The 14,173-nt window shown below is 37.6% G+C and overlaps 1 protein-coding gene across 1 annotated transcript in view; it reads left to right on the plus strand.

Annotated features, from left to right (window-relative positions):
- Window positions 1-14,173, plus strand: part of TBC1D12 (TBC1 domain family member 12) — a 41,656-nt gene that overhangs the window by 18,134 nt on the left and 9,349 nt on the right. The window contains 3 exon segments of the mRNA XM_071439123.1: window positions 5,902-5,958; window positions 10,777-10,892; window positions 12,579-12,661. Of these exon segments, the coding sequence (XP_071295224.1) occupies window positions 5,902-5,958; window positions 10,777-10,892; window positions 12,579-12,661 (256 nt within the window).

A 14,173-nucleotide genomic window follows, 5' to 3' on the forward strand; every position in this document is an offset into this window, starting at 1 on the left:
TTGAATCTCTTGAGGGCTGTTCTCTCTGTCTGCTTTCTTAAATTCCAAATAAGCTGATGTGTTTGGCAGGTGTAAATGGCTGTGAATGAGGCAGTGTTCAGTTATCTCCTAGAAGGGGCTCTGTGGCAAAGAGGGTGTTTTGGGGGCAACCAAAGTCAAAAACTAGAGGATCTTTTTGAAGGACTTTAATGCAATGTGACTTGTGACCATGGGTTGAAACTATGTGACCTTTGAAGATCCCTTCCAACCCAAATTATTCTATGGTTTGTAGTGTGAAGTAAAATGAATGCTTTTTCTATGTTTTCAAATACAGTTTTCTTATTTAAGTGGTTTTCCTCTTTGGGTGGGAGAGGGCAAGCATTCTTGCTTTGCTTGCAGGTGCACGCTGTTGGCCTTGTGCTTGAAAATGCTGTGGTAAAATCCAGATGTCTCTTCTATTCTGAGAAATGGAGAATCTGCACAGTGTTACCTGTCACCTGCTTGCTGTTTTCTAGTAATGAAGATATTTGTTCTGGAGACCAAGTTATAATAGAATTGTTTGGGTTGGAAGGGAGTCCTGCTCTCCCTGCTATGGGCAGTCACCTTCCAGCAGACCAGGTTGCTCTAAGCCCTGTCCAACCCGACTTTGAACACTTTCAGGGATGGGGCATCTACATCTTTCCTGGGCAACCTGTTGAAGATGATGATCTGAAGAAATAGTCCTACTTTCTTATTCTGTTTTCCCTCAGTGATAGTGTTTGTTTTAAACAGTAGTGTTTCTGTTTCTTAACTCCTCCAAATTGTCAGAAAAGCAAATGTATTACAGCAATGTATTATCTTTAGCTATGATTGAGTTCCTCCTAGTCATGTGGTTTGTGCTATAATGTTTTCCAGATTAGAGTCACTGTTGGATTTACATGATCTTGAGTGAAGTACCAGTAATAGCTAAATAGTTTTAGCTTTCTATTTGGCTGAAGCATTCATGGTCTTTATCTAAAGCCTCATGAGCTAAAAGATACAGTTACCAATGGGGGAACCAGCTTGACAGTGTGCTCTACACACAGTTAGAGCTACATACCTAAGGAAATTTGATTTAAATTGTGAAATGACCCCAGTGTCTCCATAATTAGCATATGTCAAATGTCTTGCACGTGTGTTTAAAATTTATTGTGTAGCTCCTTGTGCATATGCCTTTGAAGAAAAGCTGATGGTTTCTTTTCTCAAAAAATGTTGGAATTTGTTAAGCTGGTGATGGGTTAGAATGAATGTAGGCACAGTTGGTTGTTGAAGAACAGTGGGGAATAGCATCTTCACTTCAAATGGCTGACTGTAGTCTCTAGACTAATTCCTCACTAGGCTGGAGATGTGAGTGAAAACAATATAAGGCCTTCAAGAAGTTGATAGAAGTATGATCAAAGCTTAATGTGTTTTGTTCACATGGAATTCTGTGAATCTGTCAGGTTACTTCATAACCTACATGGAATATCTCTCCAAACTTGCACTTTGACTTTCTAAATCAGAGTGGAGGGATCAGATATGATTGAAACAGAAGCCTCACATTTCCCCCCAATTTTTTAGCTCTTTGTGGCCAGAACCATGGTTACTTCTTGTTAGCCAGCTTTTTAAAATGAACCTTAGGTGTAAGACTACAAGAAGATAGGAAAGCTGCCTGTGAGGGAGTTTATGGTAATTTATTATTAGCAATAAATCTTGCCATTCCTGAACATTATTTTTCATGGTTGGACTTTTTGGACCACCATCATGGTTTTGCTTTATTGATGTCAGTGGCCAGCTTTGGGAGGGTGCAAATAAACCCTTGATTAAGGAAACTCAGTAATGAGTCAGCATCCTGCATGTAAAAGATGAGATCTTAAGAAGCCCTGTTGCAAGAAAAATTAACTCACAACAGGAAAAACTTTGCAATTAATAGGAGGAGGAAGTCTTTTGGATAAGGATAATACTTACATAAAAGTTTTATAGCAGTATCATGAAGCATGAAGTATTTTCCTATTAGTAAAACTGAGAAAAATTGCATCATTGTAGATGTATAGCCAAAAGACTGGTGGGGCTTATGTGTCCCTGTGTCCCTTTTTCATCCTGGCTGAAGGAAGCCTCCTTTGTTCTTTTTGTTATGGTAAGGATGATGTAATAAATTGCTGATCACATTTAAATGAATGCTTGTGGCTCCCAGTCACTGTCTATCAACTAGACACTGCTCTATGGCAACTTCACCTCCAGAGAGGTCAGGTATTGCTTGTATTATCTTGAATAACCTCCAAGAAAATCTGGAAACTTCATTGGGGATACTGTTCCAGGCATTTTTCAGATGACATGCCAGCCAGCTGTGCCTTCAGAGACTGCCTAATGAACATGATTGTAACTAATTTCTTTGCAAGCCTCCTGGCCTGTGTGGAAGATGATGAATGTTGCCGTGGCACGGCAGCCGGCGGGGTTTGCGGCACCGTCCGTGCAGCTGCGCCGCCTCGGGCGCGATGCGCTCCCCAAACTGGGTCAGAGGTTGGAAGTTCTTGGCAGCTGCAGCTCCCCACTCGCAGCTGCTGGCGCACTCATCTCTCCTTGGATTTAGAGCTGCCCAAGCAGGATGTGATTGAGGCCAACTCTTTTGCTGGACTTCTCCTTCCTCTGGGCTTCTTTCCTTCACTGGTTTTTTTTTTTTGAAAAGGGAAAACAACTCCCCAGGACTGCAAATGTCAAATGCATCTGATGGTTTTAGGAAGTGTGCCTTTTTTCATGAACTGCAGCTAATAAAACTAGCTATTATAAGAAGCATGTTGTCATTAATGATCAGTTTGGTAAAGTCTTTTCAGTCTGTACAGAAATCTGCTTTAAATTAGACTGTTGAAATACTTTAATGCAGAAGCATTTAAAGCAGAAACAGACTTGTGGGCTGATATATAACATTTTGGAATGTATTGACCAAAGTCCAGATTCTGTTTAAAAATGCAAGCACAATTTCAGTTTTTGTGCTTACAGTTAAAGAAAAGAGCTTTTAGTCTATGATAAAAAGTTTTTCTGAATATCAAATCATTAAGTTTACCTCATTTTATTAAGGCAGGCTTGCATACATTTTATTAATGTGTTTAAAGCAGTATGGTGGGTTTTTCATAATATGCCTGAATTAAAGTCAACTCAAAATATGCAATTACACATTGCAATATAAAAACCAAGCAAAACGTAGACCAAAATTGCTTAATCAGCAGTTTTAATAATGCTTCTCTCAGTGGCTGCCTTAAATGAAGTAGAAAAAAAAAGCTTCTTTTCTACTTAAATCTGACACACCATTAAAAGCTTGCAGTGATTTTAGCAGTGACTGCTTGTTCAGAAGTGAAGCCATCTTTTCCAATAGCTGTCACCTTGTGTACAAAATTGAAGGTTTTAATCTTTGACAGTCCATTAAGTACTAGCTTTGACTGGGTCACTGTTGTACATCTAACCTCTGAAAATATGTTAGGGTGGCTCTGAAATATTTAGAAAAATGAAATACCTGAGGGCTAAAAAAGTGTCTTCACTTGAATATTTTTCCAATGTTGTTATCCCAGTCTGAGATCTAACGGAGAAATTGCAGTCATTGATTCGGCAGAATTCCTGTGGTCTCCCAGAGACAAGGGTTTTCAGAGGCTTCTCTTCAGAGGAACAGATGTGGTTTGAATCAGTTTTCATGTGACTCAAACATTTTGGCTTGCAATATTAACTCTTCCCTCCAGTCTTGGTTGTTAGAGTATAAAAGTGCACAAAGCTCTTAATGCTTATAAAATGTGTGTGTGTGTGTTTGTAAGCAAACCCAAGGACTGACTGTCTCAGAGAAGTTGTTGAATGCTTTTTTACAGGAGTGGTTCTTAAGCAGATTGTTATTGGCTCACCTTGCACTACTACTGGAGAAAAAAAGAAAGGCAGTACTTCTGCCTGTTTGCCAGATACAGGGCAGAAACACATTGGTAACAAACTGCCTTGAAACAAGGACTGATAATAAATGGGGCTATTGGGTCTGACCTGTAACACCTGAATAACAATTTGCCTTACCAGAAGCAGTGAGAAGGCTGGGATGGTTTTCTTTGGTTTTCTTTTCTTAGATGCTGTAGCCAGTCAGATTCTCAAGAAATGTCCCACATCATTCAATTATCACATGTGTAGTCAGGAAAACATCTGTTCTAGAGGTAAACCATAGACATTCCCCAGTGTTTTAGATTTCTTCAGTGATTATCTTGTCAGTAACATGGTAGTGAAACTGGCAGGACCTCAGAGTGGCAGATGCTTTCTTTTGCTTTACATAAAGGCCATAAAATACTGTTCAGCTCCTACTGCCAGGACGTCCCAAGTTGCTTTGACAAGGCAAACTTGTTAAGGAGAACTTCTTACGATGTCAGTGCTATGTTGGTGGCACAAATGCATCTTCAGGGGAGTACCTTACAAGGAGGAATGGGATCAGTGTTTTGAAAATAACGTGGAAGTATTGACTCTGCTGATGTAAATTCTTCTGATTGCTGTTTTTTAAAAAGCAAAGTCTTTAACAACAACTACAATGAGTATTGAAGCAACTGTTGTCTTCCTAAGGCTTGAAAAAGAAAGCATGGGCATACATAGATATGTATTTTCATTTCTGTTCTGAAAGTTGCTGGATTTGGAGGAAACAAATAATATAAATTGAGGTAATAAAAATTATAGAACTTATTTTACTTTGATATGGTGAGACATTATATTTTATTTTTTGGTCTTCTGGATTCTCTCTTTGTGGGCCTTTGAATTTCTTTAGCCAAGCATGATCTGTAGGATTTTTTCTTTTCTCAAAGAACTGAGCATTTGCAGGTTAAGCAGGCATGCTGCTGAGCTTGGGGTGCTGAGGAAGCGAAATCATCATCTAGGCAGGCTGTATCGAATTCCAAAAGGATAGGTTCAGGTGGTAAATCTGCTGTCTTTCATGGACATTTATTTGAAGTGTGAGATTGTGGGGGTTTTTTGTTGGTTTGTTTTAATATAAATCTTATCCTTCCAAGGCTAGTATGGTACTTCAGTATGGAAAAGGAAAAATAGTATGGCAGGGGAGAAGAAAGCCTTTAAAATGGTTTCTATTATTCTGAACACTGCAGATATGTTCTGTTTAATTAATGATAAAAACCTTCTTTTCCTTCTTCCAGGCACTGTAATTCAAGGCTTAAAAGCAGTGGGCTTTGTTTGTCACCTCCCCTACACCCCATCTTTTAGCTTGGCTTATCTTTCCATTATAAAACCAACTTTGACTTTTGATTGGAAATGTGCAGAGCTGCAGAGGGTTGTACAGGGTCTCCTGTAGCTGGGCTTGCTTTTATACCTGGTTGCCTTGCTGCTTGAGTGGTGCTTAGAATCTTATTTATGATGGAAGTGACTGTTCCTCAAAGCATTACAAATACATCCTTGTTTTCACCAGCAAGGCTGAGGTATAGCCCACTTTTGAACTTTAAATTTAGAAATACCAATGATAACATGACGGGACAATGTTTTGTTTCTCCTTTCTAATAGTATGTACCTTCCAAGGCTGTGGTTAAGTCAGTCTAATGTCTGTGAGTGGTGTGTGCTGGGGAGACACAGGGTGTATCAGGGACTGCCTTTGTCATGCATCTGAGAAGCACCATGGAAAAAATGTCTCTTAGGGCTGAGGGGCTGATTACTGAAAGTATAAAACATCAATTAAACCAGAAGAACAATCCAGTCGATGTCTGTACAGACCTTGCACAAGTGGGAAGTCTTTGAATATGTGTCTGTTTTGAGGGCTGGGAAAGGAAGAGGAACAGACACATCCATGGTTTTTCAAACATAAAAGATAAATAGTCTACATGTGAATTAAAATTTTGGATTGCATATTGCTGTTTTGTAATGGTCTTTTCCTTTATTTATTCACTAAGGCTCTGCTTCTGTTTTTCTTATTAGGATGACAGTTCTGGCAGTCTTGCGTCAATATCTGCTCTCAGTCTATTAAACACAGGGGTATGAAATTTAATATATACTTTTTGTAGTTGTATTTGATGCCATGCATGGGACTGTGTAGCACTCATTAAAATAGTACAAACATCACATTTTCACAGTAGCATGAATATTTTATGGCACTAACCATCAACTCATTAAAAGCCATTAGCAAAATAAACAAGTTTCACATGTGAATCTCACTAACAACTTGAAGTGATTGAGAACTATTGTTTATGTTTATATTGCATGTTCTTGGATAGCAAGAAATAGGTAATCATACAGCTTGACAGTAATTTGCTTTCTATGTTTGCTGTGCCTCATTGCTTAATGGTAAAAGTTTTTGAAAGTTTTTTAAATTTGTAATATTTTTTAACAACTTATTAAACTTGAAAATTTATATATTAGAATCTTTCTGTCTCTGAGCCACACAAGCTATTAGCACTTCAGAACTCCAGATGCTTTTAATCACTCTTTCCAATGTGGAATTGGAAAACTAGAAAAGCGTAGCTATTGAAACTTTTGTTACAATTTACATTATCTATTTGTGTGACTGGGATCCTTCTGAAATTGTGCATGCCCATTACTTTGTACACTTTTTATGTAATTCTGCACTCTGTGTTAAACATGAATAGTACAGATTGGCTTCTCAGTTCTGTGGAACTGTGGAACAGAGCAGTCCCATAACTGCTGGTTGATTCTGGTGCCTGTGGTTCACATTACATGGCCTGGCCACTCTCAGCATGTCTTTATTGGGCCCAGGGCCGGTGACTTCTTGTAAACAAAAGATGAAACTTAATGCACCTTATTAAATATCCAATTGAGGAAAAAATACAGCAAACAAAGAATTGAAAGTGAATGGCATTAATTTTGGAAGACTGACCTAGAAACTCTTAAGTGTCTGTTTGGTTGTCCTTTTGTACTGTGTGAAGATTAGTATTTTCTTCTCCATCAATACATCTGTTCTTTCTATTTCACCTGCAAATTAGGCGAGAATGTACTGTTCTGCCTGTCCTGACAGCATCTGGAATTCCTGTTTCTGGGAAAATGTCTAGTTTATGACTCACAGGATTTTTAAGTGACATCTACTCTTGCTATAAACACTTCTTTGTTTATAATCACTTAATAGCCAGTGCTAGCTCAGCAATTTTAACATTTAACCTGGAGGCAATATGCATGCTGATGTAGGATTATTCATTAGCAGAAATTCTTACATGGATGCACTCCTGGGTGATTCTATTAATGCTTCTATTCTTGGATGATCAGCCCTGATTCAAATGAAGGCCTACAATCTTTCTGATGATATATCTAGTTAGCTGTACAACATAATGAAAATAATCATATAGATGTTTCATGGACCCATCTGCTCCAGTCACGTGTGTGTAGAAGGAGAGAAGTTTAAAACCTTTTGCACAATATATGGCAATTCCCACTCTGTTTCATCAGCAGAAGCCACAGCTGATTGAATAAAACTATTTTAGAATCAGACTTAGCATTAGAGAGGAGAAAGCATATTAGAAGAAACTGTCATACACAGGATGTTTAATTGGAGTATTAGTATGCCTTAACATCTACTTTAAATAGAGGCAATCCTTAGGACAGGGGAAGATTATTCAGTGTTGCATTCTTTAGTTGCAGAAATTCTCTACACCTCAGATGCCTTTCTCCTCCAGCATACCTACAACATAATTGGATGTGTGGTGTTTTGTCTGTATAATAGGTACTGTGAGAACTTTCAAAGTCCTTGTAACCAAAGGCTTTTATCACTCATTCCCAGGAGTTCAGCTTTTGTTGTTGGTTCATAAATAAATCAAACTTAATTCCAGATTCATGTTGAATTTTATGGTTGGTATTTATTCCTTTACAGCTGTATAGTTTGGGCTCTGTAGATGCAAGTTTGTCTTTTCACACTGAATCCCTGTGTTTCACACGTAGCTAAATACTTTATCCCCACATGCATACTCTACTTCAGGTCTACTAATGCTTTTGGAATGCTGCAGTGCAGCTGGTTTTCCCTTCTCTAAGGTCATTGGCTTAAGTATTGGAAGAGGAAGCTATGAGCAGTTACTTTTATGTTACACAGAGCAATCCAGTCCTCTTTAGAGGTACTGAAAATGACTCTCAATGGTCAGACTGTCCTTTATGGTACTACAGCAGAAGAATGAATGAAATTTCAGACTTGCATGTTTTCCATGTAGATAACAAAAAAGTGCAAGCAATAAAGACCTCTGTGGGTTTATTTACTTTTTTTTATTATTATTTAGAATACCGGGGCATTTTTTTGGTGTTCTTTGTTGTGGTGGTAGGGGGTGGGGTTTTTTGGGTTTCTGGTTTTTGGGTGGGGTTTTTTGTTGTTTTAAGAAGAAACTATTTGAGATATCTTTATCTTCTTAAACAAATGAGGTTTATAAGCAAAAGATGTTTTCCCAGCCCCAATTACCTGTCTGTAGTTTAATAGGCTTATCTGTGTCTGTGCAGGAATAAATACCAGAAATGTGAGTCCCTCCACATATTGAAGCACTCTTAAGTATATTGGCACAGTGCTTTTCAGGAAAAACATGATTTTAGCTTCTTACTGAGTTAATTATTGGCAGTAGATAACAGGATGCCGTTCCAGAATTAGTAAGAAGATAACTTTTTATTAAAGCTAAAATTTGTTTATTTTGGAATTAGGAAGTGCTCTGGAATTTTCAATAAATGCCTGATATGTTGCAATAAAGATTTTTTAAAACAACCTTCTTGTGAAACCATACATGTGACACTTACAAAATAATTGTTTTACACATACAGGTTTTACATAGTCTTGAATCTTAACTGTCAACTGTTCTATCTTCTGGCTCATGGCCTTGCATGTTAAGCATTTGACAAGACATTTGACTTCAAATAGTATTTTTACCTTGTTGTGGGAGAATATTAACTCACATCTTTCAAAGTGAAGTTTCATGTCAGTTCAAGCTTTTTAGATTCTGCATCAACTGCACAGTGAAGGATATTGGATTCTTTACATGTAGTCATATAAAGTATTCCAGAAAAAGAATGGACACTTTATTTGCAGAATTTCTCTACACATCTGATGGTTGTGGGATCTGATCTTCAAATCAGTTTCCTAGAGCACAGGCTTCTTGAGGAAAAAGCATCTTCCCTTGGAGGTTCTGATACTTTGGAATGTATTTCAGTTTGGGCAATGTGCAGCCATGACAGTTTGAGCCTGAGGCTATCTTGGTCTCTCTATTGACTCTTTCTAGTAACACTTATAGTTCTCCTTCTCTGCCCATGTGATCTCTTTGTAAAAAATCCAGCTGTTCATGATGTGTACTTTCAGAAACACAGGTGGATGATGAGTTCTTCCTTTTGTGAAAATCTCTGTTGAAGAATTTTTATTTATGGTTTTTTCTTCCTCTGTTGCCGTGGAAATAGTGTATCAGTGCTTAGCACAGGTGATAGCTGGAACCACTAGTCTTGTTCACATGTATCGCTTGTGTTAAAAAATGCCTTAAGAGTGGCTTCATTTCTGATAGACATCTTGCAGTGCTTTTTTTAATCTTTTTTTTTCCTTTTTCCCCCCCTTTTTTTGCTTACAAGTTAGATATGTAGAGATGTTGAAAAGGTTGCTAATGTAGATATGTAGAGATGTTGAAAAGGTTGCTAATGTTTGAGCTTCCTCACCTCTGACCACTAAATGAACTTGATTTGGTGACTCTTGTTACAAAGGAGACTATGGAAGTAAATCAGAACTTCTACCAAGAATCTGAGGGATGGCATTGCTATTGTGCTGTAGCCTGGATGCTGATCTCTGGGTGTTATCACAGGATACATTCCTAATTTACAGATGTACTGAGTGTCCTGAGCGTGACAGGAGTACTGATGTTGTTTCTATTTTTAAGTGGAACGAATTTATTTTCAGCTTGAGAGTATGTGTATTCATTCAAATGGTGACCATTGATTTTTTGATTTTGCTTGTGTAAATTACAACAGAACTCTACCAGTCCTGTGTCCCGTTGTTCAAGATACTTATTTCAATGTACTGAATGGTGTTGATGCATATTATTCCATTAACTTGGCAGTAAATTTTTATTTACAGAGGAGAAAAAGAAGGGGATGTGAGATTTGATGTTTTCATCTGGCTCTGTTTAGCTTTTTTCTAAGGATTGTGTCATATTTTTGTTTTGTTGAGTTGCTGTTGTGGTCAAAGGATTAGAATTCTTTCTTCCTCAGAATCTTGTGTATATTGGAGGCAGTTAAATATTTCTTTCTGAGTAGATTGCATGTTTTAACCTCAGTGGAAGGAAATTAAATGGAACAGGCTTGTAATGATAAATACTGGTATATTGTCACTGAGTGTAGTGTAGGTGGTTCTGGTTTATGTGGGTGTGATGGTGTTGTTCCAGGCCTCGGGAATGTGAGGTGTACTGGATCTTAAGGGGGGCTGGAATCGGGAGGAAGAAATGGAAAGAGACACATGTTCTTGATTGGTGGTGGATTTTTTAATTGTCAGCTTCACATGTTACTTAAATACACTTGTGCACTAGCTAGGCTGGGTAGATTATGCAGATTTCTTTACTACCTGATCCTGGAATGCTCAGTTGAAATATTGAACGAGAATAGATCAAAGATTAAGTTGATACAAGAAACTGCTTTCTCATTCATCTTTACTCAGCAGTCCTGGAGAGCTGCACTGTTGCTATCAGCAATTTCAACTTGTAGTGTTTGCCACTTGCTGGCTTATTAAGTAATGTTAAAATATTTAATGTGAAATTATTTATGCATTTAGTAATATCATGCTTACTAATTTGGAGTAAGGCTGAAAGTTGAAATGTAATTTTTATCAATAATGCTGTTTAGGAATATGAAGCACGGACAGGAAGAATGTATAAACCTCCACCCCCATCATCCAGACGTAAAAATATTGAGTTTGAACCACTTTCAACTACTGCTTTGATTCTGGAGGATCGACCAGCGTAAGTATGAGTCTGCTGTGCAACTGAAGGACTGAATTTTAGCTAAAATTCTCAAGTCTTATGTGAAAGAATGGTTGGATTATGCTATCCCACATAATAGCCTAACAAACTTCTCAGAAGAGCCTTTAAGTGAATCCCAGTGTATATGAGGAAATTTTTTCTCACTGTAATGGAGCCACCAGTCTGTAATCTACTGTGTCTCACAGCTGTCTGACCATGCTCTGGGCATCCTCAAATCTTCAGGAATTTTCTTGGTTTATTTCTTCCCTGCTTTCTCAGTGTGCACTTCCTTCTCCCTTATCCTCCCTTCCCCTATTTTGGAAACTTAAAACATTTTAGGTAGGTAATACCTAAAAGTGCAGCTGAAGGCAGGGAAACAGCAGTTGAAGATGTAACAAAACCCACATAAAGTACAAATAAGAATAGTGATAAAAAATGGGTAATGAATTGGTCAGTATTTTCAGATATACAGTCTTCAGCAATTTGAAGGAAAGAGAAAGGGCCTGCTGACTAAGAACATAAAGAAAACAAATGGAGCAATGTTTTCAAATTGCACCATGGAAAAGCTTGTGATGGCACTGTTAAATGTTTGCTCTAATCACTCCAATTAGGAAATGGAAAATAAAGCATATTAGTGTTTCTTTGGATATTCTCTCTGGGAGTGTATAAACTCATTCCTTGCTAAGACAGATATATTCTGAATGGAATTACAGATTACTGTGAGTATTTGTTTTCATAAGTGCATTATTTCTTTTACTGTATGGTAGAGGGTAAGATATGCAACAACTCGATTGCTGATGTTTTTCTTTACTTTTGCAGTATTAGAATTCACAAGCCAAGATAAATATGCTTTTACAAATGACACTTGTTTCAAATTGGAGTGCCATCCCAAGCATGCAGTGTGTTGCCACAGTCTAACCTTTGAAAATACATTCCGCTCTCACTTTCATTGAAAATAATAATAAGTTATTTTGTCTGCTTGTATGAGAGAGGAGACAGAAAACTTTTTAAATATTAAAATGACAAAGCTGTTTTCTATTTTTTTTTACCATAGTAGACTAGACATTAGTTAAGAGGCTGAGACCAAACCCTGTGTTCTAATTTGCTTTGAAGTGAGTCTCCTTGGTCAAGAGGAAGTGTGTTTAGCAATTAGGGGATCATTATGCAGCCAAAAAACAAACACATTTTTATCTGGTGAACTTTTAGACTGCACCAAGCTTCCTTAGCTTCAGCTCTGACATCAGTGGTGATCTTCCCTTTCGTCCTTTGGCAAACTTACATTCTTCTGTGAGAATTTTAAGAGGTTAACTACAATGTATAAAAACCTTTACCTTTTATTGAAAATACTTCATTATAGATTTCATATGAACATATTATTAAAATACACATGGCCAGAAATGCATTGGAATAAATAACTATATGGTATATCTGCATTTTCCTTTTGTCACTCACTTGAGCATCAATCCAGATGTTCAACAAATTCAATAACCTTACTTTGGGGGAAGCTCTAGGAGAACTAAAATACAGGAGCAGCAAACATCTAGTAGTTCTCTACAGCTGTTAATGGAACACTGACAGTATGGCAGCCCCAAAGCTCACCTTTGAGAGAAACCGAATTTAATCCTGTTCTGAAATGGTCTAGAATGTCATTTGTGTGTATTGAATTCAGGAACAACTTGTTTTCAGAAATCTTCCTGCCAAGTCAGTGGAGGAGGCTTTACGTCATCGACAGGAGTATGACGAGATGGTGGCAGAAGCAAAAAAACGAGGTATGTCAACTGCCAGCAATCACTGTAATTCCTCTCCACTCTGCTGCAAAAATAAAGCAAATCCTGGCTTGTAGGCAAGTGGGTACATTAAAGAACCTCTTGTGTAATGTCTGGGTTATTCTCTGGTGCATAGGGGCACGCAGTTTAAAACAGAACTCAGTTATCAAATTGCTATTCTGCTTCAATGAACGTAGCTAAGTTCAGAATGGAACTTAACCTTTCATTTACTTTTTAAGGAAAAACTTAATTTTTTAAAAATACTTGTGCAGTAGAAACTTTCTGGATACTTGGACTCTTTTTGCAAGCTGTGTTGCTGTAGTTGCCACTACGAGCCACAGTATAATAAAGCTGACTGCTTTAAGATCTGGTTTCCTAAGAATTTCAGATCAATTTCAATGGGAAGAGATGAAAACTTTGGGGTTATTTTCCAATCAGCTGTACCTGTGTGAACCTTCTTATTCCCACTAGGCATGATTAATTTACAAAACAGATCTGTAGCATCTGGTACTGTGTCAATCTATAAATAGTTGTTGAAAGGACTTTTGTAGTCTTGTGCCTAGTATTCAGGGAATAAGCTATTTTAAGAATCTGTGCTGCATGTTTTACTTGGGCTATTGTCAGAGATACAAGCTTCTGAACTGATTGATCATCTATGGATCCATGGCAGCTTACTTTGAAAGATGCAATAAGAAATCCACAGCATTTGACAATGCATTTCACTCTGCTCTTGTGGTGTGTTTCTTGTAAATTGTGATCTGTGGTCTGTGTTCTTTAATAACGGCATCTTTGGAGGTTCAGCCATGTGTGGTGTTTTCATGTGTGTGCCCTGGTTTGTTAACTGTTGCTACGGACTCAAAGCTTCAGTAAAACCTTGATGAAGCTGGTCAGCCATCTCTGTTTACCAGGGAGGGCGTGTTTACTCTCTTGATGTGACCAGTGCATGCTTAAATAGAAAATGTCCTGCAATTTCACAGTGGTTCTAAGTGATGTCAGGAGAGCATTGGTCTGTCCTTCTTTTAGCCTTTTTGATAAGAGGAATCTGCAAATGATGTTTTTTTTAACAGAAGGCAGGACATTGTTCTCTTGTTCAGCAATGTGACTTTGTCTTAGGTCTTTAGGTCCTGTTTCCAGAAAAGAAAATAAGAATCCTTTTAGGTGGAAGCTTCAGTAAAATTGAGATAGTTTTAAAATGGATGTAGAATTGCACTTTTAAATAATAAAATTATCCATAAATATTGCTGATTAGTCTAATGAATGAATAAGGCTCAGATGAAATATTGTATGAAAATCATGAGTGGAAAAAGAGCGCTGATGATGTGCTTGCTTATTAGTTATCCTGTGTACTGCAGAAGAGAATTATCTTAGTTTTCTAGCCTGATTTTTGCTTGTCTGAATCACTCTATTTGAACAACATAGCTTAAATTTAAAAATGTCCAGAGAAATACACCTACAATCAACAGAAATAGTACATGCAACAGTAGTTCACCCTCGATCTTTTAGACATCTAATACT

This window comes from Agelaius tricolor, unplaced genomic scaffold (assembly GCF_023055355.1).
Source record: "Agelaius tricolor isolate 1412-34295 unplaced genomic scaffold, bAgeTri1.0.p SCAF_13, whole genome shotgun sequence".
Lineage (NCBI taxonomy): Eukaryota > Metazoa > Chordata > Aves > Passeriformes > Icteridae > Agelaius > Agelaius tricolor.